Source organism: Dysidea avara, chromosome 1 (assembly GCF_963678975.1).
Source record: "Dysidea avara chromosome 1, odDysAvar1.4, whole genome shotgun sequence".
In the NCBI taxonomy this organism is placed as follows: Eukaryota; Metazoa; Porifera; class Demospongiae; order Dictyoceratida; family Dysideidae; genus Dysidea; species Dysidea avara.
In genome coordinates, this window is record NC_089272.1 from 60,748,209 (window position 1) to 60,774,854 (window position 26,646).

The following is a 26,646-nucleotide window of genomic DNA, read 5'->3' on the forward strand; positions in this document are numbered from 1 at the left end:
TTGGTTTAGAGTATCGGCTGCTGCCTTACATTAATAAGCGCCTTAATTTTTATTTATTTAAAAATAGGTGGGGCAGTTACAATGGTATTTTGAAACTGATAAACACCACCCATTATTGTCCGAGCAGATAGGTGAGTTTTAAGTAAGTGCTACATGTGAACTTGTTTAAGCGCTTGTGTATTAAATTATATTTAATGTAGCGAACACATTGGAAAGCTATTTTGGTGTGAAACCTTAGTTGTGCGTTGAAGCCATGCACTGTAAACTAATCCTTCCCACGTACAAAGCCTTATAGAGGCTTACTAAAGAACACGGGCTGCACATCTATAGCACGTGCTCTTCATTTCTTGCCTCTACAGCACATTTTAGAAAGTGTAAAATTATAATAATACGTCAGGATGATAGTCTGGAAGACTGAAACTACTGTGTACTACTGCTGCCACTGACTGTACAACCCTTATTCCAGCTAAATGGCTGTACATTACAGTGCACATGGCAATACATCATTTAACATGTTTATGAAGGTGCTAAGTGTGTATCATGAAATTACGTTCCCCACAGGAAGATGTCCCGATTCATTTCACATCTTATGTTGTCAGTGCTACTGTTTGGCTATCACTTACTCACTGGTAAGAGACACCATCATGAATATCATTAACCATATCACTTGTCTGTTGTTGCTTTCACATTGCCAACTGTGTGGTCATAGATATCAGTAAACATTTGTGTTACCTCACCTCTTGTCATCTATGGATGTGTTGTAGATATTAAGTGTTGTGTTGGGCTAAACACCAACCATAATGAGCTTGTTCAGTTATAAATTGGTGTATACAGTTACAAGTGTACGTGATCATTATCAGTATAATATTCTGAAGGTGGACAGAGTATTTATTTACATGCTGGATTTGTGTATAGATAGTATGTTAATTTTGATCATGCTACTCTGTAGGTGTTAATGGTCAACAATTTAGAGACTCCCCACATAATGCTACAAGCTTGTTATCGGACTCTGTCACCCTGACATGTTCTATGCCAGATGACCCACCAGCTAACATAACATGGTACATTAATGGAACTAGTATCACACCATCAGAACGACTAACAATTACATACAATCGTTCAACTGGTGAAAGTCAACTAGTCATCAAAAACCTTCAGTATTATGATAATGGAGCATATCATTGTGTAGCAATATATAATGATAGTGCTAACGTTTCTAGTGATGCTGGCTACATCACTACAACTGGTTAGTACCTGGTATCATATTATGTGTCTAGTACAGATAAGTGATAGTTGTGTATGTTGTTAATGTGTTATGTAAATTAGTAGATTGTTGATGCCATGTTGGTGTCAACTAGAATGTGTAGGTAGTCTGCTGTTATATTGAATATGTAATTGTACAGCTTGTGGCACTCCTACACATGTTGATCATCTAATGTTATAACAATGTGTAGTTTTCTGATTAACATACCAAACCATAAGTGAACCTAAGCACTTCTTTATTGCCCAGGATATCACTGACATTGCTGGTTGCTATGTTATGGCGTACTTGTTCTGTTTTTGTTTTTTTGTGCGTTGTGGTCAGTGGCTATGATAACCTATGTTACGATTTTTGGATAGTACTGTATTTCAAGTAACTTTTATCCACAGCTCCTAGGAATGTGTTTTCAAGTCTGTACTGAAACCACAGTTGGAATCTAACTTCATTATTGCCATATGTTTCTTATATTTAATGCAATGAATAAAAGTAATTACAAACTAATAGGAAATTAATACCTTGTTAGTGTGTGTAACTTGTTTGCTCCCTCACTCATAAACAAGAGAACTACTGTAGTCTATAGTAGTAGTACCAGGTATGGCAGAAGTGTTTGGCGGCAAGTTGTAAGTACATAGCTGAATTGCGTTACGTAGCATTTTCCTCAATTCATCATCCTTTGTGAGACTCAAATTTTAATCATTCTATTGTTGGACTTTCCTGCCAGCTTTTTTTACTTATAGCCAGTTTGTTACTTTGAATTTGGTGTATGTAAGTGAGTGGGATAAATACTTAACTAGCAAAATTAATATCACCTTGTTGGGTACATTCACAGAGTTCCAAGCATGACAGTTACTTGCTATGTATAGCCTGAGGTTCATCCCCACATGTACATTAATATAATTAATAAGTAACCGCTGATTAAAAGTACTTGTATGCATCATTGAACAAGCTACATAAAGTTGTTGAACTATAATGTGTACCTGTAGGAGCACCTGTGTTTAGAGTACCATTACAACCAGTTACTGTTCCCGTTGGAGAAGTGGCCACTTTTCATTGCGATGTATATAGTAACCCAGCACCAACTGATGTCAGCTGGAGACGTAATAATATTGCAATCATTACTGGTGGACGATACACAGTGACTGATACCCAGTTGAGAATACAGAATGTACGGGAAGAAGATGATGGGTCATACACTTGTGAAGTTACCAATCTCTATGGTGCAACACATTCATCTGCCAGGCTCATAATAGGTATAGCCCATGAATATGATTATACCACACACATGTTGTACATAATTATTATTAGGTCAATGATTTCGTTTATTAATTTTATTAGTATATATGCAGTTACCAGGAAGAAACCTTGTAGCTATTAGACAAATAACTGTTTAGATAATTGTGTAATCTGATGTATACCACAATTAATGAATTATGATACTTTTATTTCACCACAGTAAATCCAGCTAACTTCATGATCACCACTCAACCATCTGGAGTGATTAGTGTAATTGAGGGTAATTCCTTTACTATCACTTGTACTGTGGATGGTGGTATTCCCTCTACCTTGAACTGGTACAGGGATGGGATGAGACTGAATGAAAGTAATGGAATTGGATTGACTCATACTAGTCACACCAGTGTGGTTCTTACAATACGTCAAGTCAATGAGACAGATCGTGGTATATATACTTGTGTTGCTGGTATCACAGCTACTACCTCCATCAATAATACCATTAGTGTAAATGTGTTAAGTAAGTTGAACCTCTTTAGTAATATTACTAGTGTACTGCAGTAGTTATAACTGACATTCTGTAGCACTTCCTCGGTTCACAACCCATCCTGGTAACATTACAACTCCAAACGATAAAACTTATACATGTAATGCTACAGGAAATCCTCAGCCCAGTGAAATCAGCTGGCGCTCACCTGAAGGAATTGTACTCCAAACATCGAGAACTAACATTTTAGTTTTAAATTCTAACAGGATTATTAATGCTTCAGTGGGACTCCATTCTTGTGTTGCTCTTAATGGTGTTGGAGAATCTGCTGTTTATTTTTATATCGACCTTACAGGTAGAGTATGTGTGAATGTAATTATGTTGACATGTGGCACATAATGCATGATATTATATTGCATGTTTAGTAAGCAGGTAGCAGTGTAAATACACTGACCTGCTCACGTGTGCAATAATGTGTGCTTGCACATATTGCATAAAATATCTGTGTTCATATTTTATGTTATACATACAGTATGTACCGTTGAGTTCTTCACGCTTAGATATTAGATGTGTGTAGTAGAGTTTACAATTATCAAGTAGAAGAAAAAAATAATTAAGAAGTTTAAGTTTGATTAGGGATCTTAGTCAAAAGTAAGGAAACAAAGAAGGTCACCTTACCTACAGACAAACTAGTGGACACTTAACCCTTAATTCAGTCTATCTATATAGCCAACCTGCATGACTGAACTAGGGATCTAGTATAAATCTGCAGGTATAGGTGACCTCCCTTTACTTTTTATTTCCATCTATGATTCTTACGGTAGTACTGTATATTAGGGATCATGCAGTTTTGGGCTTTCTTGTCCAAACATATCACCCTAAAACCAGCCTCAAATTTCCTTCATAACAGCTTGGCAGTATTGGTTAGGCATAGCCAAGCCCAAAAATTCCTTCAGAGTGACCCCAAACCCTTCCACAACAAGTTTCTATGGAATTTTAAAAATTTTCTATTATAACAGAATTTTATTCTGACTAACTAACTGGTGTCTTCAGCCATAATAACTCAACAATGGGTAAGGCTATGGGCTGTTTGATGTCGCTGCGTCCCGAGATGTGCCTTTTCACCAACCGCAGTATGTACAATGCACGTATAATGGACTTACCTTTGCCCTCCTTTGTGTTCCAGTTCTTTTCACTGACAACGCAAGGTGTCGATTTGCGATAGCATGATACGGCTTCCCTGTGGCTGTGTCATGCTTTTCACCCACATTTCCATAGCGACTAGATTCATAGCAAAGAAGTTTCTTGTACTGTTCTTTGTTTGTAACACTGTGTAACGCCGGAGCATACTGTCATTTATATCAGTGTTCAAATCCTGCACCAGCATGTGTGACTGCGTAGTGTTGAGTGTAAGGGAATATTTATCTCACTAACCACAGTTAACCTGGCATGGTTATGCCATCACACTTACCTGTGGTTAGCATGAAGTTAGTATGATCAATATCCACTACTCTTGACAATACACAATCAAGCAGGCCATCAAACACTGATGCAAACGACAGTAGCTACAAACAAAGCATAATGGCCACCTCACTTTTTAGTGCGTAGTTGATTATTGAGGTACACGTTTAGACACAAAATTATTTTATGGAATGCCTGGTGCCATTCTTTCTTTTAATGTGGTACATGTGGATTCAGTAGTCATATTGTGTTATTAAAAAGTAAACAAACAAGTAGAAAGGAAAATTTAGAATTTTAAACTGGATTAGGGATCAAAGAAGAAAAAAGCAGGGAAACAAGGGAACAGCTGAAAATTGTGAAACAAGGGAAATTGCCTATGCCTGAAGATATACTTGTGGACATGTAATCCCTAATTCAGTCATGGTTATAGACTGAAGAGTAGGGATTAGATGTCCACTAGTATACCTGCAGGTATAGGCAACCTCCCATTTTCACAACAGCCGTGACTGAATTAGGGATTACATGTCCACAAGTATATCTGCAGGTATAGGCAATCTCCCTTGTTTCACAACTTTCAATTGTTCTCTTATTTCCCTGCTTTTTCTTCTTTGATCCCTAATTTTTCCTTCCACCTGTTGAACTTAAATTTCCTTTTACTTGTTTATTTTTATAACATGTTTGTGACTGGTGAACCCACACATACTGCTTCAAAAGCAGGGGCGTAGCCAGGAAATTTTGGAAGGGGGTTCAAATTTGGAAGTGGAATATCTAGGAAATTCCCAGGGTATTCCCCTACAGCCAGTTTCCACATGAAACGTATGCATACACCAAATCCATCCTTTGCCAGTAACATTAAAATTAGCTGTATGTGCATCTAACAGGCTGAAACCTACACTGCTGTTTATATACGTAGCTCGTGAACACTATAACCCTACTGTATTTAATATTAATATAACTAGCTAATCTTCACATGTGGTTAGCATACTGATTCCCAACTTTGATCTTCTAGCACTCTGCCCTTCTCTGGGATTCACTCCTGAGCTCCTTTTGTTAGCAAAGCATTATACGAGTACAAACTTTAACGTCATTTTTGGCTCTTCTCTTAATATTTCACTAGACTGGCTTGTACTCCAATACATTCGAGACATTACATGCTCGCCTCACGACACTAAACATAGCACTAAACAGACATTCAATGTAAATATATCATATATACTAATCTGACATGTGTATATCACTATTACTGCAGCTGCTGCCCTTCAACTAGTCTCCACCATTTTCACAATCAGATCTCTGCCATTTCCACCAGGTATCATGTGCACAATTGCTCAAGTGATATCCTATAGAATCGCTTTGTTTCATCGTTAATGATTCACCTTTAGTACGATTTGGGGCCACAAAGTGTGCATATACCTACTGGAGAGTTCCAACGCTGAAAATTTTTGAATGTGATTATTTATTTCTTATTAAATGTGGGTTCACCCAAACCATCCGAACCACCTGCCTACACCCCTGAAAAGTGAGCACCAGACTAAGTATTTTTGTCTAAATGTATTCCACAACTATCAATTAGTGAACAGTGGATTGCTAATTTTACTTTGTTTCCAGCTATACTCAGTGAGTTACATGGTGTTTAAACAAAGAATAGTAGGAGACAGCCCTTCTGCAATCACCATGGAAAATATGGACAATTCACTGGGAAACCATGTGCTCTACCGTGAATCAACACCTTACACTGTAACTCACTGAGAAACAGGACAGGGTGGACAAAGGTAAGTCAGCCCATGATGCATGCATTGATTGTACTGTGGTATGCAAAAAGGCACCGGTCTGGCTGAAGCAACTTCTATCAGTGAAAAAAATCAAGCTTGTAGCCTTAGTCATCATTGAGTTACACTTTTCTGATGACATTAGTTAGTCAGTCAGTAAGGCAGTCAGTCAGCAGATATTCCACTGAATATTTTTTTACATTCCCTTCATTCCATAGCAACCTAACTGAAGTATTTTTTGGCCATTCTGGAGACACTTTTGTCTTGATTCTACCTAACTAATACTGCCAAAGCACCATAAAGTTGCAAGGCTGATTTTTGGTCATGTGATTTGTGAAAAGGTGCTACTCTCCATGATCCCTAGTATATGACATTGACAATAATTGCAAAATCTACACAGTAAAAAATACATTTGCTTTTATGCACTACCCTATCACAGGTGAAGTACAAAACATCTTTTTTGCTACACATTTGTGCACTGTTCTGAAGTTGCAAACATGTATGTGCTACTGGAGGAAACGTGTTGAAATACCATTTCTATCATATGTGATCATGATGTGCTGTAGTCACAAACTTGACCTATTTTATATATTTCTGCAAACACATATGTTGTAAATTTATGCATGTACTAAGCATACCGTTGGGTATGCAAATCCAAGTTTTTTCGCAACGCTGCAAGTATACATAGATACATAATTTGGTACTTGACTATTTTACAGGTCAGCCAGTAGTAATGGCATTGTCACCAGTTGACGTTGGATTTGGTAATGATGTGATCATACCATGTGTTGTGGAGGGTAGCCCTGATCCAACTGTGCAATGGACTTATAATGGCAGTGAGACACTTCCTACCAATGTTTACACATTCAATAAGGACCTATACATAACTGCTGCTGTGTTTAGCAATGAAGGAATGTACAATTGTATTGCTAGCAATACCCATGGTTTTGACTCCTCTGGAACTGCTGTTAGAGTTCATGGTATGAAGAAAGACATGCATATGTAGTATCTGCTTTAATTGTTACTAGTAGCACTGCTATGAGGCTGTATGGTACAAAGACACAAGTAGACAACTACTATCATTTTGAATAGATCATAACCAATGTGCTTGTAGTGGTTTTGTTTTAAGGCACTTATCTTGTAGGTTTAACTACAGCAACATTAATTGAATTTTGGCCAACTATTGTGTTATTTTCCAACAGAATGTACAGAAATTTTACAGAGCTTGATGCTTTGATCATCTCTTGTGAAACACTTTATACTATGTACATGTGTACAATGTTGTGTGTTTCATTTAAACCTGTGTGGTTTATTATAATTATTTGAATGTGTCGTTGTACAGCACCTCCAGTGATTGTTAGAGCCCCTGAGCATACTACTGCTATTACTGGTAGTACAGTTACACTGGATTGTTGCTTCAATAGTACCTTACCAGTCAACGTTACATGGACCACACCAACAGGATCAGAGAAACTCAAAGTTCTATCTACTCCCACCAGTGGCATTACATATGATGGAAATCTAACTATACCAGATGTTACCAGTGATGATTCTGGTCCTTATATTTGTACTGGAGTGACTATTGCTGGTAGAGCAATTGCTGCAGCTGAAGTCACCATAGGAAGTGAGTTGTGTAGCACATTGTAATTATTGGAGTCTAGTAGAGCTATGCAATAATTAAGATAATAAGATTATCAAGATAGGTATCAATGCAATTATCGTTATCGTGGCAGTTTTCATTATCGTGATAATAGTAAACTTCTGCATAAAATAGGAAACCAATCTACAATGTATAAACAGCAGTCATTTTATCACTCTTTTTTTGTAACCATTCCCTGGTAATTTTTTGATGCAGGTTTTCCATTGTGATTAGTACTGGCTTAGAGTAAATTTTTACAAAGACTAAACCATTTGTAATGGTATTTGTGGTTTATACCACTATCGTGATAATCGTGATAATGAGTAGCATTATCGAGGTACCAAAAATTTTATTATTGCACAGCCCTAAGTATTTACTGATTTAGATACACACACACATATATATTATATACATATAAGATATGTTGGTACATTTAGGGGGAAGCAGATATGTAAGTATTATCTAAACCAAAACAGCCAAGCTGTAAAAAAAGAGTGCAGCCCCAAAAAGGCCAAGGTGAAATAAGATGTGAAATCCAAGGTGGTGGCCAAGAAATGGCTGTGATGGTAGGTTAAAATTTTAATTACGACAATTCAGGTGAACTTGCATTGCCTTCTCCACTAGGATTCGGCACTAAATTCACCTGAATTGTCGTAATTAAAATTTTTGCCATTAACCTACCATCACAGCCATTTCTTGGCCGCCACCTTGGATTTCACATCTTTCTTCACCATGGCCTTTTGGGGGACTGCACTCTTTTTTTACAGCTAGGCTGTTTTGGTTTAGATATCACTTCTTTTTGTATTGCAAGCAACAAAGCTGGCCATAAACTGGATCTAGTGCTTCCTTTTAACTTGTTTTTTTTTTTTTTTTTTTTCATTACTATAGGAATTGTGGAACAAAGGAAGTAATTGTGTGCATAGCTTTTGTTTGATTAAATATTTGTATATTTAACATTGAATGATGATTATCACATACTGTAGTTGATAAGGTGACTTCTTACATAACTGAACTGTAGCTGAAACTCTTGTTGTTTGTAGCTGAATTCTTTTCATTTTGATTTGTTTCTAGCTGAGCTCTCTACAGGATGATTTCTTTGTAGCTGAACTCTTTACAGGGTGATTTGTTTGGAGCTGAACTCTCTACATGGTGGTTTCTTTGTAGCTGAACTCTCTACAAGGTGACTTGTTCTAGCTGAACTCTCTACAGGGTGGCTGAGCTCTCTACAGGGTGATTTGTTTGCAACTGAACTCTCTACAAGATGATTTGTTTCTAGCTGATCTCTCTGTAGTGTAACTTGATTGTAGCTGAACTCTCTAGAGGATGGTTTCTTTGTAGCTGATCTCTCTACAGGGTGACTTGTTTCTATCTACAGGGTGACTTATTTCTAGCTGATCTCTGGATGACTTGTTTCTAGCTGATATCTCTACACAGTGACTTGTTTCTAGCTGAACTCTCTATAGGGTTATCTGTTTGTAATCGAACTCTCTATAGGATGGTTTCTTTGTAGCTAATCTCTTTACAGGGTGACTTGTTTCTAGCTGATCTCTCTACAGGGTGAACTTGTTTCTGGCTGAACTTTCTACAGATGATTTGTTTCTAGCTGAACTCTCTACATGGGGGTTTCTTTGTAGCTGAACTCTGACTTCTTCTAGCTGATCTCTCTACAGGGTCAATAATTTTTCTAGCTCATCTCTCTACAGGGTGAATTGTTTCTAGTTGAACTCTCTACAGGGTGGTTTCTTTGCAACTGAATTTTCTATAAGATGATGTTTTCTAGCTGATTTCTCTACTGGATGGCTTGTTTCTAGCTGATCTCTCTATGGCTATAACTTTCTCCATAGAGTTATAACTTGTTTGTATAACTAAACGCTTTACAGGGTGGTTTTTTGATTAGTTGCTGAACTCTCCAGCTACATAGTGACTTTTTTGTACTACAGAGTGACTTGTTTGTAGCTGAACTCTCTACAGAGTTACTTACTTGTAGCCGAACTCTCCAGCTACACGGTGACTTGTTTGTACTACAAAGTGACTTGTCTGTTGCTGAACTCTCTACAGAGTGACTTACTTGTAGCTGAACATTATAATATTATACAGTAACTTGTTTGGAGCTGATCTAGATGAACTCTCTACTGGATAGCTTGTTTGTAGCTGAACTCTCTACACAGTGACTTGTTTGTAGCTGAATTCTCTACAGAGTGACTTGTTGTAGCTGAGCTCTCTACAGGTTGACTTGTTTATAACTGAACTCTCTTCAGTGTGACTTATAATGTTCTGAATCTCTACAGCGACATATTTGTGACTGAACTCTCTACGGGTGACTTGCTTGTAGCTGAATTGTCTACAAGATTAACTGTTTGTAGCCGAGCTCCCTACAGAATAACTTGCAATATACTATAATGGAGTAAGTTATAAATGTAGCTGAATTCTCTATTAGGGTGACTGTTCTATTAGAGTATCTCAATCTCGCATATGCTACACGTAGTTGGCTTTGGAATCATAACTCAGTATTTTGTACTCCGATTCTTCTGTACCACTGCAAGGTCTTTCTATGATAATTATTCCAGCTACACACCAATTTTCAGCTTATTGCTGTAAGTGGTTTGCCTAGTAGGCGTGAAAACGTGTGTTTTTTTTCATAAAAATTTATCGCGTAATTGTGACACAGGTTGGGTTTTGTGCCATATTTTGATGGCCTTTAACTGGATTCCTTTCAAACCACAAAAAGGCACTCCTACAATAGATACTCCATCAACATAGCAATTTTCAGCTCATTCAAGGGATTTACCCTGTGGGCATGACAGACCTTCAACCTTATTTTATGCAAATAATTGGTCATAACCCCATGAATATTCATCGGATTCCTACCAAACTTGGTACAGAGATTCGCCTTAATGATTCCTTTAAGTGTGCCAAATGTCAATCCGATTGGAGGATGCATTCGTGTTTTATGGTGGATTTTGCAAAGTGTGCGAAAAGTAGTAGAGGAAAAAAAACCAAGAAGAAAAACCTAAACTTTGGCTGCTCATATCTCAGAAACGGCTGGAGCGAATTTCTTCTAATTTGGAATGTGGACTCCCCTACCTAGTCACCACTTCTGTAGCAAAGGTAGTGTCAATCGGATAAGGGATCACGGAGCTACAAACGTGCGTTTTCTTCCTGTTAGTATACTCATGGTGTGGCGTGCCGGCTTCTTGGGCCGCACGACACACTACTGTGTGTCTTCATGGTAAACTGAATTCTTTAATAGTGTGCAATTTTTTTAAGTTTGATGCATGTGACATGTTTGGCAATTATACTATACAAAGAATATTATAAAGTACTGCAATGCATTCATTTAAATTTGTGCTGTGGAAATACTGTAGTTACACCTACCTTCACTACCACTCCACAAAATGCTGATCTTGGTGTTGGTGGTGATGTAACTCTGACATGTTCAGCAACTGGTGTTCCGGCACCTCAAATAATGTGGGAACGGACTAATCAGACAGGGGGAAGAATGTTGGTGCCAGGAAGTGACATTAATGCTCTCAGAAGTGGGGACCTTCCCTTGACCAACCTACAACAAGGTGATACAGGAGTATACCACTGTGTGGCTGATAACCAGGTGGATAGAATTGAATCATCAGCAATGATCCGTATAGGAGGTTAGATTGGGGAAATCATATGTATATTTTACAAAGTAAATGTACTAGACAATTATGAATACTGTTATATATGTACATTTGTGTTGTATCACATAAGCTAGGAATAAATATTAGATTTCAGCTTCCTGTAATAATATTGCAACACAAACATGAGGGCTTTGCCAGGTATGCCCAACAGCCCAAGGCCACAGGCCCAATGGTATAAATATCAGGCAAAAACCTGAATGTCCTGAGTTACAGCTACTCCAATTCGTAGCAGGCTAATAGCCTGTGCTGGACAGTCAATCACCCAAGCCAATAAGAGTGCAACCAGTGGATATATTATTCGCATACACATTCCTGAAAGATTTGATTATGGGTCAGCAGCTGGTACGTTCTGGCTATGTTTGGCTATGAGAAATGGAAAAAATGGTAGAGATGTCATACTTTGGTTACATGAGTTTAAAGTTTTAATCAGTATTGATGAATCTTTTTATAGCATAATCACCGAATTTACTAAAGACAGCTTGCTTGTAGAATGGTTATTTCATGTAGAGTGGTAATTTCATGTTATCAGTAATGTAATTGTGACCCGTATTCGAAAATGTGTGGAAACACTTTGTATAGTACTAGTTCTCACCTTAGCCCAACAGTTTTCAACTCATAGGATAGGGAAGATAGCAAAACACTTTCCTTCTAAATGGTTTTCATGGCTAAATCCAAGTCATGCATGTATACAAAATTTATCGATCCCCACAATCGATGTTGACCTTAATGTCTATGTAATCACTACACACGTAGCCCAGGTTATATTTAGATGTAGCCCAGGTTATATTTAGATGTAGCCCAGGCAAATACGCCATCCAGGCTACAGTGTGATGTTTCCCGGGTGATTCCTATGATCTAAGATGTGAAAATGATGCATGTAACTTAGCTGTAAATACTCAAATTATTGAATAAAAATGTGGTCTCTAAATTCCATGAAGCATTGGGAGGCTCTAAACATGTAAATATACTTTTAAGTCATATATAGCAGCATAGTTAGTGCCTGTATCATTAGCAATGTGCAAAGTGTTAATTTTTGGTGGGTAAAGCAGCAGGCCTTTTTCACAATAATTATTATATAACAACAATATGTAACTGTAAAAGAAGTAGGCCTGTACCAATTATTCCAGCATAATTTGGGCCTATTAGGTAGCCAAAAGCATTAAGCATAATGCCAGCATAATAGGTACAATTTTTGTGTATTGGTTATCAGAGAAGCTAAAACTCTGCCTACTTTGCATGATGCAGAATGGGATAATGCAAAGTAGGCAGAGTTTTAGCTTGCAGAGTAGGCAGAGTTTTTACTCAGCTCCTGTGCCAACATGGTAAAATTAGATTTACAGTTATGTTGTGAAGAAAAGATTAGTTGAAGATTGATATACTCTAATAGAACAGTCGAGACACAATTTTATTTTTGGAGCATAGTGGGACACGATTGGGCATAACAGGAGCATAATGGGATAATTTTGGAGCATTGCTCAAAAGCATGATAAACAATTTCAAAAGCATAATAAGCTCAGGTCTAAAAGGAAGAAGTCAAATGGACATGCACTTCTGCTTCACCCAGGTACCCCGCACAATGTGAAGTATTAGTATACTAGTAGACCACTAGATTTTTGCTACAGTATTTCACTATAATTTATTATTAAAACTATGAAATGTTATTACTTTTACTACAGTACGTCATGTAGATACAGTATCACTGTGTTTGCAATAAATATGTGGCATAAAATTCAATACTATTATCTGATCACATTTAGGTCCCCCACTGGTACAGTCAATCACTCCTACTATTGTGATAGCTGGCAGAGATCACATACTGAATTGTAATTTGATATATGATTTTCCGACACCTTTAATCACTTGGAGTAGAAGTGATGGCAGCTCTATTTCTGTTGGAAGGTACAGATATTACATGTGTCAGTTGTTAAATACATATTTATATTCATGCATATATAAGTACTAGCATTAGTAGGTCTGAGTCAAATATGCTCAAACTTTTGCCCAAAATGCTTTCAGGAATTTCCCTAAATTTTCACCTATTATGCTCTTCAGTTGTTCCCATTATGTTTGTTTTATGCTCCTAGGTTAGGAACATTTCTTACAATTATCTCGGAACATTTTAATCTGTGAATGCTTTTATTTCACTACAAAGTGACTATTCTATTAGAGGGTATCGATCTAAGGAGCTATGTACAATGCATCCGAGTGCTCTATTGCAGTTTCTACTGACTGCTCTATTAGGGAGTATCAATACATTTTTCATGGAAATAAGCTCCATAGTTTGAATTATCCACCTAACATGCTAGCTTTATGCTGGCATAGCACTCCAACCTATTATACTTTTTATTATGCTGGCATATTTGAAGTAGGCCTAAGCATTAGCATTTATGTAAAACTCTGTAGTCTTGGCAGTAGTGGATTTAGAGAGGTTTCTAGGTTTCCACTAAAACCCTCATTGGAAATTGCTTCTCATAAAATTTTGCCGCATGTATCTTACATTAACAGTATCCGTGCTCACTTTTTCAGGCACTCCATGAATAGACAAGACACATATGAAGCCATTGTTGTGTAATTCATACACAATGATGAATACCCTAAAAATGCGAGGGGCAAATACCAATTCTCTTGTAAGTGGCCAGTATCCATGTGGCTAGACAAGTGTTATATTTCAATTACTTCTAGGATGCCTCGCCTCTATCCTCTGATCTGAATTTTGACCACACTAATAGCTACATAACTTTATCCAATTGCAAATGTAAACTGTCCACTGGAAAAGTTAAAGCAATTCCTTTATCTGTTATTCCTTGTTACAATTCTACGCAGTTGTTCTTAATCAGTAGTATCACATTTGCAAGAAGTCAAGTTATCAGTTTCCAAGTTCATTCAATTTGAAAGCATATAAGCCCCAGTCACCTAAAGCAACAAATTCAGACACATCACACATGTACGTACTGTATATCCACCACAATGCTCATGCCAAATGTAAACCAAACAAATTATTTTCTTTTGTGTGGTATTCATATTGAGTTTCATTGTTACTATTTGAGTGAAAACCTGCCATTTTGATTTTGCTATACAAAATAGTGTGTGGTTGCACTGGATTAAAGTATGCATATGCTACATAATAATTATGCATGTTATGTGCTTGGTTTGCAAGGCTTAAATGAATGAAACCTATAGTCCTATATACCACCAGATTCTCCTGTCCATGGAATATTTAAAACATCTTTGTTTTGTGCTCATATACACTAAAGAGGGCTCTTGAATCACAGATGTTTGTTTATGATACACTAGAAATAATGCTTGCCGTTTACATCTCTTTATTGAAATTTCCTCCTTCTTTGCGCATATGGTGGAGGAACATAGGGGGAAGTGTTATACATTGATGGATTTTCCTGTTCAGACTGATTCTCATAGTTTGTTTCAGTCATGAGTTGTGATCGAAACTAGCCAATATAGTTGCCGTATGAATCAAATTCTTACTGCTCTAACTGTCTAGTACTATAACTCCAAATGACTGAAACTTTGTCAGTCCACTCCTTTGTTACTACAACAGAAAAGTAATAAAATGGTTTTTCAAGGAATGTTTGAACATGGCAGGTTTGCACTCAGACAGTCATCAATGCTGTGTACGTACAGTACCCATGTACACAGTGCTGTTACCATGTAGGATGTCAGCATTACGGAATGGCTCATTGTTAATTTCTCCTGTTATCGTCAATGATTCAATGACATTCACTTGTAGAGCTTCTAATACATTTGGAGGTTCTTCTATTAGCACACCAATTACAGTTCACTGTAAGTTAATGTGTCTGTGATGTATGCATAGACTTATACAGACTTGGTGATTAAAAGATGTCTAAATTTAGCAAAATTGGTATTGAATACTATAAAAAAGGGACATACCCGTATATTCATTACTGCAAATGATATGTTTTTTTAACCTTAAAACCATTATATTTTCACAAATGCACTTCTTTCCCATTCACGTTGTTGTACATACACTGTACTGTACATATGGCAAAGTTTTAGCTCAACTACGTATTTAACTGAATTGTGCATTATATACGTATATGTTGGCATTGAACTGTTGGGAGAAAGCAATGGAAATAGCATTATACTTAGTAGCCCCTTTTTTTTCATGGTACAGAGCTTCCCACATTCTTTTAGTCTCTACAGAATATGTAGATCACTCTACAGTAGCTTCTTTGGATTTTAATAAAGTTACGTCTATTAAATGTTTGAGTGGCACCACTGGGCATCAAAGTGTTTTCTAATCAGAATTAATTTTCACAAGACATGAAATCATGTGTAAAAGCCATAACATCACCTGCAAAATAAACTATTTTACAGCTAAGAATAGCTACGAATTAGGCCTACATTTGTATGTCCATAGTTCATGAGTTGTACAAAACATACATAGTCTATATGGTATGAATGTAAAAGTATATTATGTACGTAGATGACTTTATGATAGACTATAATAAAACAAAAGAAGTAATGTATAATATGTACATATTTGTAGTTCAACCAACAATAAATCTTGAGGTGACAGAATACAGTCATGTCATTGACGAAATTGCAACACTTCCATGCCCCACCAGCAGTGATCCTCCTGCCTCATACTGGTGGAGTGTGGGAACCAATAGGATACCGCTACATGCTGACAACAAATATCAAATGGATAATGTCACTGGTACACTTAACATTGCTCAGCTGGAAATAGGGGACAGTGATGTCTACTACTGCACAGCTACCAACTATGTTGGTGATGACACTGCTAGTACCATGTTGATTGTGGAAGGTAATTTATGAATTTGATAAGAGAAGCACATAAATTTGTTTATGAGAAGTCATTGTTGCTTATATACGATTTAGCTGAATACTGGCAGTATATTCCAGATATCAGGTGTTATGGCTGCTCTTGCAAGTGTCTAATAACTGGAGGATCTAGGACTGAAACTTCTTTATATTAATTGTCCTAGCCTCCCCACAAGTCAATAGTCTGATGGTACCTATAATGATACCTACAGTGGAACCTTTGGCTTTCAATCTGACCTTACTTGAATGTTTTATTAGAGTAGTGAATGTTCTGTTTGAGTAGTCAAAATTTTCATTTAAATATTAAACTTTTGTTTTTTGTGTTAAATATGTACCTTGATTTCAGAGTAATGGACTTTTCAGTTATCTGAACACTATGTGGTCCCCAGGGGTTTGGATAACTACTGAGATTCAACCTTACTTCTTTAAACAGGCTGTAGGACCAGATGTCTTATAGACACCTTAAGCATTTCACTTGTGTTGTAAAGCCTCAGTAAATAATAATAAAAACTACAGTGGAACCTCAGTTATCCGGACCCCACTTATCCGGATTTTCGGTTAACCGAACCATGGAAATAACTGCTCTATTAGAGTAGTGACTGTTCTATTATTACAGTAGTTAAAAATATTGATATTTTAAAATTTTTCTTCATGCTATTTTAAGGTTATTTATACACAGTTTCAGAGTTACGGACTTTTCAGACTTATGGACCACCCCTGGTCCCAAGGGGTTCGAATAACTGAGGTTCCACTGACACCAATGAATAGATGTTAATTGTTAATAATAGACCCACCAGAAAAGGAGAATCTTTCAGATTTTGTTATACCATTATTGCAATTAGGTGGTATAAATGGTATAAGGTTCACTCAGGATTTTAATAGGATGTAAGTGACGAATGAATTGCTGCATATTTTCTGTCATGCTGCAACTGGTCTAGTCATAATTGGATCCCTGGACTTTTTTTATTGTTACAGCTGATGGCTAGGACTGGGTGGTATTGAAATTTAGTGTCATGGAAAATGTCATGATATCACTAAATGTGTGCAATTCAATTAAATGTAGCTGAGTAATGCTTGACGTTTTTTCATTGGAGTGTTTGAATGCTCTATTAGAGTATCTCAATCTTCACAATTTCAAGTGACATATCTACAACCCTGCTGTTCAATGGCATCGTGTAATATGGTCCGTTCTAGACTAGAACAACATCACATAACATTCTAAAGCAAAAAGAGCTACTGTAGCATTCTGTTAATCTTTAGTGTTTAATACGTATGTGCAGTACCACGGTACTTGTAATATTAACCACAATAAAAATGTTTCACCTAATGTGTGAAAACGTTCAATGAATTACTTTGGGTACTAAGACTGATGAATGAATAGTAGACCACCAGTCACAACTAACTGTAGCACTTCAAATATGATTAAGATTTATAATTTTGGATTCACACAGGATTTGGCAACTTTAAGCAGGGAACCATATACAACATGGCAGCCCATAATCAATTGAAAATAATTTCTATGAAAAGTCTAAACTCTGCTTATCTTTACACCAAAGCTATTTCCATAAAATTCGGCTGATTCTGCTAGCATTAGCTAATAGCATGGAGGAAATCTCATGCAAGCATTAGTAACAATACAAATGATATTTGAAGCTATCTTTCAGTTTCCTGACATTCATAATTTAACAGTACACCTGGAAGCCAAACACAGCAACAAGAATTCTATTCCAAATGTGTAAACATGGCTATTGTGTATCGTGTTATTCATCCAGGGCCTCCACCAGAAAACATAACTGTCAACACATCAGACTCAACATCATTGTTAGTAGAATGGACTGAACCATCATCTACCATTAACTTAGTATTGTACCAGATCATAGTCACAGAAGAGAGGTCACTTAGTAACACTACCACACTTAATCATACCACGCTGAATAGCAGGTAAATAATGGTACACCATAATACTGTAAATAAACACAGTCATAATGCAATGTCTATATATCACTCTGTGTATTTTACATCCGTTGATGTATGTCACATATATAATATTTCCATACCATTACTGTTCAGTAAACAGAAATTTAATCTGCGTCTACTTTGCCAGAATGGTTATGGGAATAATACATAGGTTGTGGAAACAAATAGATATTGTATGAATTATTGGATAATTGAATACATTATACGTAGGAATATTGAGGTCAATGAAAAGCCATGCTAATTCTTTCATAGTTGACACAAAATTTGAGAATTGAACAACTTTATTTCTAGAAATTATCAGAACATATGCAGTAAATACGTACACACAGCCTTAAACATGTCATACAGTACAATAGTAATGTATAACAGGGATCACAGAAGTTTGCACCTTTCGCAAAAAAAATAATATTGATCAGAAACCACCCTCACAACACCTTCATGGCAGAATTGGTTAGGTAACCAAGCCAAAGATGCCTTTAGTATGAGGTTGCTGCAAGATTTTTTTAAAAATCAATCAAGTGGAATTTTCTACTTACTGACTGACTGGCCGACCGACTGACAGACCGACCTACCAACCGACCAACTGCCTGAGAGACTGACTGATGCCTTAACTTGATAACGCTATATGCTACAGTTGTTGATTTATTGACATTGCTTCAACCCGACAGGTGCTGTTTGGCATATGCAGTAATACAATGCATACTTCATGGACTTACTTTTGTGTCCCATTGATCTTGACAGTGCAAGGTGTCAGTTAGTGGCAGTGCAGCATAATGGCTTCCCTACATTTGTAAAGGGAACCGTCTGAGTGTTAGATTGTGACTAGATTGATTGCAGAGGTCCTTCTTCATTTGTAATGCTGTGCAACAGGCTAAACATAGCTAGAAATGAAGTGTAACACATTCAGATGAAAACAATAGGCCATTCTTCCTTTTATTATGCGGTATACAAAGATTCACCAGTCATACAAATGTTAATTAAGTAAAGAAACAAATATAAAAATTTCAAGTTCGCTAAGGAACAAAGAAATAAAAAGCAGTGAAATAAGAGACACATGAAGATATACTTGTGGACTTGTTAATATTTAGTCATGGGTATAGACTGAAGTAGGGATTAAATGTACTCTAGTATATATATATATATATCTTCAGGTGTAGGTGGCCTCCCTTAATTTTCTCACTACTTTGCAATTCTCTGATCCCTTATTCTTGTTTTTATACTGTAGGTCAATGAGATTGCCAGGGTTGAACGAGTTCACAGAATACAGGATCATAGTGAGAGGAGTGTATAGAATCACATCTGATAGTGATGTATTCTCCTTTGGCCTCAATACAACTATTACTGCTACTACTGCTGAAGCCTGTGAGTTGTTATTGACATTAGGGAACCTCAGTGATCTTTAACTCTTGGAAACTACCTGAGTTTATTAACAACATAATGTGTTGCCTTATATCATTAAAATACTCTAATAAGGCAATCATCATTCAACAAGTAATATGGTAACTGGGGTTTCATTGGGGTGTTATTAATCACTGGATTAAACTGAACTACTGAACTGTCATATTTTTGGTTTTTACCCATGATATGGTTGATAATATGGTAGGATGACATGCTAAGTAAATGCCTTCAGAGAACATTTAGACCACTACTGAAATGCTAAGTGCAAGCAGTGGAAGGAGCAATAACCATTTTCTAAGGATTTCACTACTACTCTAAAATACATATACACTATGTACTTACCCTTGTATATACATAGTAGGCATGACTGTAATCATAACATGTGTAAAAACCAACTATAATAACTGTATAGTGCAAAGTTTAAACAGGGGGATAATTTTATTGCATTGTAATTTTTCTTCTTAAAAGTTTGCTTTTCTTGCATTCTCATATACAATATTGAAACATTTCATCAAAATTCTACTTGTTGAAATGCTCGATCATCCAATTCATCAAAATTTTCTCTTGTCAAATATTCGCTCTATACAGTATGTCAATCCAGTAGTCCAGTCTGTTGCTCCATGCCAGTGATTACTAACCTATTTTACTGTACCTGTAGTACTTCTGTCATGTATATATGAAGTACGTAATGTGTGAGGGGTCACCAACTGCTTCGAAATCTCGTACACCTTCAGTAAAATCCTGCCTGAAATACGAAATCTTATGTTGTTATCGTGATTCTGATTCTATACTCGTTCTGGTACCGTAGCTTACACTCAACTGCTCCTGCACAAAAGTAAGAATGAAATCCGATGTTCCGCTCTGCTTCGGATTTGTATAATCAAGTTGTGGAAGCCACACAAAACCAGGAGCTGTGGAAAGAAGCCGCACAAAACCAGGAGAGAATGAAATCCGATGTTCCGCTCCGATTCGGATTTATATTAAGGGAATTGTGGAAGCCAAACAAAACCAGGAGTTATGGGAAAGAAGCCACACAAACCAGGAGAGAATCCATGCAAACTGTTCAAAAGTAAAAATAAAAGCCGATGTTCCGCTCCGTTTCGGATTTATATTAAGCGAGTTGTGGAAGCCAAACAAAACCAGGAGCTGTGGGAAAGAAGCCAGGGAATCCATGCAAACTGCTCCTGCACAAAAGTGAGAATGAAATCCAATGTTCCGCTCCGCTTCGGATTTACTTAACAAACTACAAACTTAGCAACACAAACTTAGCAAAACTTCATAAACTTAGTAACATACCAACTACAAAAGCAACTTAAGCATACACTGAGATGCTCCTGGTTTTGTGGGGTTTCACACCAGATAGAGCTTTGACAGTTGCTCCTGGTTTTGAGGGGTTTTCGTACAGGATTTCACCTGAATGATTGGTCTTGTTTCCTGGTTTATAGGGCTTCAGCTGCGAGTTGCTCCTGGTTTTGTAGGGTTTCATTTAATAGTTATGCCTAGGCTTTACTCCTGGTTTTATATGACTTCGCAATTCCTCTCAATTTCGTGAGGCTTTGCTCTTACATGCCTGCTGAACTTCTGTTTCTTTCTCCCACTATTTTTTGGTGATTTCAGAACTTATCACTCTACACTTTAAAATCAGATTTTGCAGCTCTCGTTGATTTTGTGAAATCTTTTGAAATCCGTGAAATCTTGAGAAATTTGTTCAATATTTTGAAATTCGTGCCGCTTTTTCATGAGTTGGTGACCCCTCGGTAATGTGTGACCTAATTTGGAAGAAAAAAACATTGATCTATGCACAGCAATAGATTGTGAGATATGCAATTTTAAATATTTCAATGTTGGGAAGGTCAAAAGGTACGAGTTTGAAATTTTCACCATGAATGCAGCCAACCATAATGTTTATTAAGAAGCTTGCTATTGATATAATTATATGATTTTGAGCACCTTTTTTCACAACAGTATCTGTAACACAAGCACGTCACCATGAGTGGTGGTGGGGATGGTGGGTGAGTGATTGATATATGAACAGAAAATGCATGGTGCCTCCAGCCTTAATATATATTGGGCTCTCAAGACCAGCGTTGAAACCGGGTCGGGTCATCCGGGTCAACCGGGTCACATTTTCTCCGGGTCATCCGGGTCTGACCCGGTTTACAAATTATCCGGGTCTGACCCGGATTGGATCACGTGAGAAACTAAATTGATCGTTTAACGACGTGGAACCTATAAACGCTAGTCGCGTAGCTCTTTCGTGAGCCACGCCCACTTATCGCGTTACAAACATACGCTCAGCCACGCCCATTTATTAGTAAGTGCAGTCTGTAGCATGTAACTGTGTCCGTTGCTGTGTGCAAGCTTATGTGGAGCCACGCCCACTAATCGATTATTGTATGAGTTGTATATAGTCTAGGTCTAGTCTTGCAGCAGGATAAGTACTTTGTGAGCCACACCCATTTTATTATATTGGGAAAATGCAATACTAAGTATGTACGAAGCCACACCCAATTGCTGTCTGTAAACTCACAGTAACTACGTGGAACCAAACCCACTGACTGATTTTAAATTATAAACTTACCGGCGTAATTATCACATAACTACTCGTTTACTCAACATGAATCGAACGCTAAAAACGTAGTCTCGCTCGCTCAAGAATACCCGAAACATACCTCTTATCGCGCGCCTCTGCTTAATTTAATCCGGGTCACATCCGGGTCAAATCCGGGTCAAATCCGGGTCTGACCCGGATTGCTATCCGGGTCTGACCCGGATTGCTATCCGGGTCAGTGGGTCATCCGGGTCAGCAGTAGTGACCCGGTTTCAACGCTGCTCAAGACCACCTGTGCCACTAAAAATATGTAGAAAATATCTGGGCAACTGTCCAAGGCTCTAGTCTCGTATTTCAGCTGGCCAGAGGCATTACAAGGTGCCAGAGTGTTCCAGTGGCTGGCACACGTCTCTGGAAATCTACTCATGAAAAGCAGCCTGATCAAATCAGAGGCATGGCTGTGGTACAAATATGTAGAGCATTGGTGTGGCTATTCATTCATGGTGAAAGTGAATTTCACTGGTGTGTGTGCAGATCAATGATTATCAAAAATTTGGCCACATATAGATATGTAATAATCATGTTACACATTAAACTTTGTCATATGTTTTATTCAGTGCCGACTGGTATCCCTCAGAACATTAGGACGGACAGTGATGTGGAGAAAGTGGACATCAGATTTGAGGTGGGTAACCAAGAGAGTATGGCATTAAATTTTCATTGCTTGCTGCCATGCAATTGAATCTAACATGGGGAATAATATTTTTCTAAGTGTATAATAATGTAACTGACAAATTGCTTAAACAGTGTTCTATTAAAAACATTTGCTAGCTAGGCTATGGGAATTTTGTTTTGTATATAGTCTCCATTGTTCCTCATTATTGTACTGTACTGTGTGCATCTTACATATGTGTAAATATATTTTGGTACTGTATCAGGCTCCCTCAGAAGATGATCGTAATGGGATCATACTAGGCTACAACATATACTACAGGCCCAGTCCACCTGGCAACTTCACTAATGCTTCAGCTGGTGTCTATCTTCAAAATGGTTCTAACATCACAGTGGCAAACTACAGTTTAGCAGTGTACAGACCAAGAAACATTAATGTGACTACAGAGCTGTATACATTACGTGGACTTGATGATGACACCTCCTATGATTTCTTTATGGAGGCATTTAACTCAGTTGGTGTGGGACCCAACACCACTCTCTACACTGTAACAACTGACAAAGGTGAATAATATGTATTTAAAGCTGCTATATATGTACAATAATTAACTAAAATAAAACATATGGTTGGAAAGAGGGAGGCCATGGTGCTGAAGTCCCCTTGAGTAGCTGAGATCTAGCACCTCTCCAAAATTTGATAAAATGTGGCTGGAATTCTATTTCAAGAATATGAGCTTAAACACTGTTAATAGGATGATTTAACACTCTAATAAAACAATTATAGCATTTTATAAGAATTAACAAAATGAAAAATCTATTTCTGTAAGTCAGGATTGAAGGGGCTTTGTTCCCTGACTTTCTGCTCCCACCCTGGTCAGTCTTCTCATGCCAACAACTTCTTCCAACCTTATATTAATAATATGATTATATAATTTGTGGCAAGTATACAAAATAACATAATTGTTGCTTAATGATTAGGAACAAGCCACACAGTATTCTCATGACCAGTGCCTAATGCATAGATGCAAACGAGCATACATGCACAAAGCATTAATAACATCATCATTCATAGAATACTATTTCTACCTATAGCCTTTCCAACAACTCTTGTGGTTGTCATCTCTTCAACTGTTGGAGGTCTCATCATCATAACACTAGTAGTGTTGTTGATTGTATTCTGCTGCTTTTACTGTAGAAGAAAAAAGAAGACATCTGAAGGTATAGCATCATGTTGCATATTTGTGCATACTTAGCACAGCAGAGAATCATTTACCCAGACATCAATTAGCGAAACGTCAATACAAAAAAAAAAGATTGATTCAGCATTTTGTATGGTCTATTAGAGTAGTGTGTATATAAAATTTTAGAGACAGGGTATTTGATTTTACATGCTTATATTTATATTACAAACATTCTTCCTCCATTCAGAAAATCAATGTTTCTACTTTACTATGTATCTTATACTAAATAAATCAATTAGCATGTAATTATTCTGTGTAATGATACTTTTGGCAAATATTTATTTGATCTGATTTGGTGTTGTATGTACAGCATATAGTAAAGATATAATTATATGTGACCAAAACAAGGCTTCCACACACATCCGATTTTCTGACTTTAACCAGCTGTAACGTGACTACTCAGCAACCTATAGGTCTAAAAATTTCACAAGGTCTATCCATAGCATAGTACAATACCAGGTCAAACTTTGAAACTAATGGCATACTCCTACATTCAGTTATGGTACTTCAAAGTCATAAAAGTGGATGTGTGTGGAAGCCTTGTTTTGTCAAATTCGGTCACATATTCAGTTTGTTATCATACACCATAGCCAAAGCCAATAAAAGAACTGCCAGAAATGTCAAGAAGTTGATGTAAGTCTATAACACCACTGTTGATATATGTTATGCACAAACATATATTATCTATGCTATTATAGAGATGCCACAATTATGCCAGCATAATTTTTGGGATACTGTATTTACTTGGTTAAATGCTGCACCTTCAATAAATAGTAGCTGCACTTGAGTGGTGCAATGATTAATTATGAATATAAGGGCTTCAACAATATTTTTGAGCATCAAAATTAATGGTTGCCAAATTCAAATAGTTGTTGCATTGATTTTTAGATCTAGGGTAATAAATACCTCAGTGTTTAATACGGTAATAGAATTATACTGGTATTTTGAAGCAAGTATAAAGTTTAAAAGGTAAGAAAATCTGTAATTTGCACAATTTCAATTTCATTTAAAAGATATGTATACTCTAATAGAGCAGTCAAATTCTAATAGAACAATAACACAATCCAATTTAGCAGTCACATAAATCAATTATGAAATGAAATACTCTAGTATATAGCAGAAAATTATTAATTTTGAAGCTGAAATATATCAATGTAAATGGTCTTATACAGCTATAAACTGACAGTATTGGCTAAAAATGGAGGCATAATTTATTGTGAGAATAAGGGGCAATCCTCATAAACACAATAGGTGATTTTTTGAACACTGCTTAAAAGCATAATGCATCTTTTTGAGCACAATAGCTGGTATATTATACTGCAAGTAAATGTATCCATGTGCATGATAGGTACAGTGTTATCTGTTACTAGATGTATATATGCTTTGTTTTGTTTGTAGCATCAGTGAGCCAGCTACTGATATTCCACCCGACACTGTCACCTCTGGAAAGTTCAGTGCAGAGAACATAGATGGTGAGGTGATTCCCCTCAACCCTAAAGTGATCAAACCTGAAGATCGTGCCCCTACTCCTGAACCTGGAGAAACTGCTGTTCCTGTGAAGCACATCTCCTTCAGTGATGATGAACAAGCCCCACGGCCTTCGTCAGGTCTTTACAGTGAACCAGCTGATAGTGTAAGAAGGTACCAAAGTCAAAGTGGAAAGACGACAGAAGATGAAATTGTTGATGAAGCATTTAAGGAGATTACAAATACAGACACTGAACCATTGTATGCTTCTGTGCCAGAGAGTCACAAACAGGAAAAGAGAGTCAAGAAGAAAAACAAAAACAACAAGAAAGGCAAGAAAATTGTATCTGTCACAAGTAATACTACCCTTGAGGGTTTAGACACATCTACTAAGGAAGGACAAGAGCTCCATCGAATGTTAGATGCTGCTTCTGCTGGAATGTTTTAATACATTACAATGCGAAATGCATAAACACTTTGATAATAGCTAGTTTATGCACAATGGACTGGATGACAATTGTTTGCTTGTCACAGTTATTTTAATTTATAGCATATGTGCATATACATTATACACATACCACTGTTTGTACTAAAAAGTAGCTATATGATGGTCCTTGGATGTGCTACTATACCTTGTTAGCTGGAATGCAATGTGACTGCATCATTATTTTATTTATTTTTAAAATTATATTTATTAAGGCTTTGCAGCACAAGTGCTGCATGAAGGTCTATAGGACACCTGGTCCTACAGACTGTCTAAAGCTACTACAGAAAAGGTGGAGAAAGGACTCAAAGGAGAGAAAACAATCCATGGCTGCAACTGGGCAGCCTCGAACCTGCAGCCATCCAATTAACACTTGAACTCTTACAGGAGTGTGCCAGGCAGTCGGGATGTTTTCGTCTTGTGAATTTCATGTATATGTATCCATAGGAACTCTTAGAGATTTAATCATGGCTTTTCTTAATCATTCTATTGAACTAATGTCTCTGTTATTCTT

General features: G+C 37.0%; 1 protein-coding gene across 2 annotated transcripts; it reads left to right on the forward strand.

Annotated features, from left to right (window-relative positions):
• Window positions 1-47: 47 nt before the first annotated feature.
• On the forward strand, window positions 48-26,267 carry LOC136239358 (hemicentin-1-like). Of its 2 annotated transcripts, none has more exons than XM_066030100.1 (19): window positions 48-131; window positions 562-629; window positions 950-1,246; window positions 2,245-2,511; window positions 2,715-3,011; window positions 3,076-3,333; window positions 6,928-7,188; window positions 7,551-7,832; window positions 11,213-11,494; window positions 13,279-13,420; window positions 15,192-15,319; window positions 16,047-16,325; window positions 18,115-18,283; window positions 19,545-19,681; window positions 22,886-22,953; window positions 23,207-23,504; window positions 24,033-24,158; window positions 24,772-24,814; window positions 25,580-26,267. In XM_066030100.1, exons 2-19 carry the CDS (start codon window positions 566-568, stop codon window positions 26,094-26,096), a joined length of 3,915 nt encoding a protein of 1,304 aa, XP_065886172.1. In that variant the 5' UTR covers window positions 48-131; window positions 562-565; the 3' UTR covers window positions 26,097-26,267. The 2 variants fall into 2 exon arrangements, with proteins under 2 accessions (XP_065886172.1, XP_065886177.1); XM_066030105.1 differs by having other exon boundaries at window positions 67-142.
• Window positions 26,268-26,646: the final 379 nt, after the last annotated feature.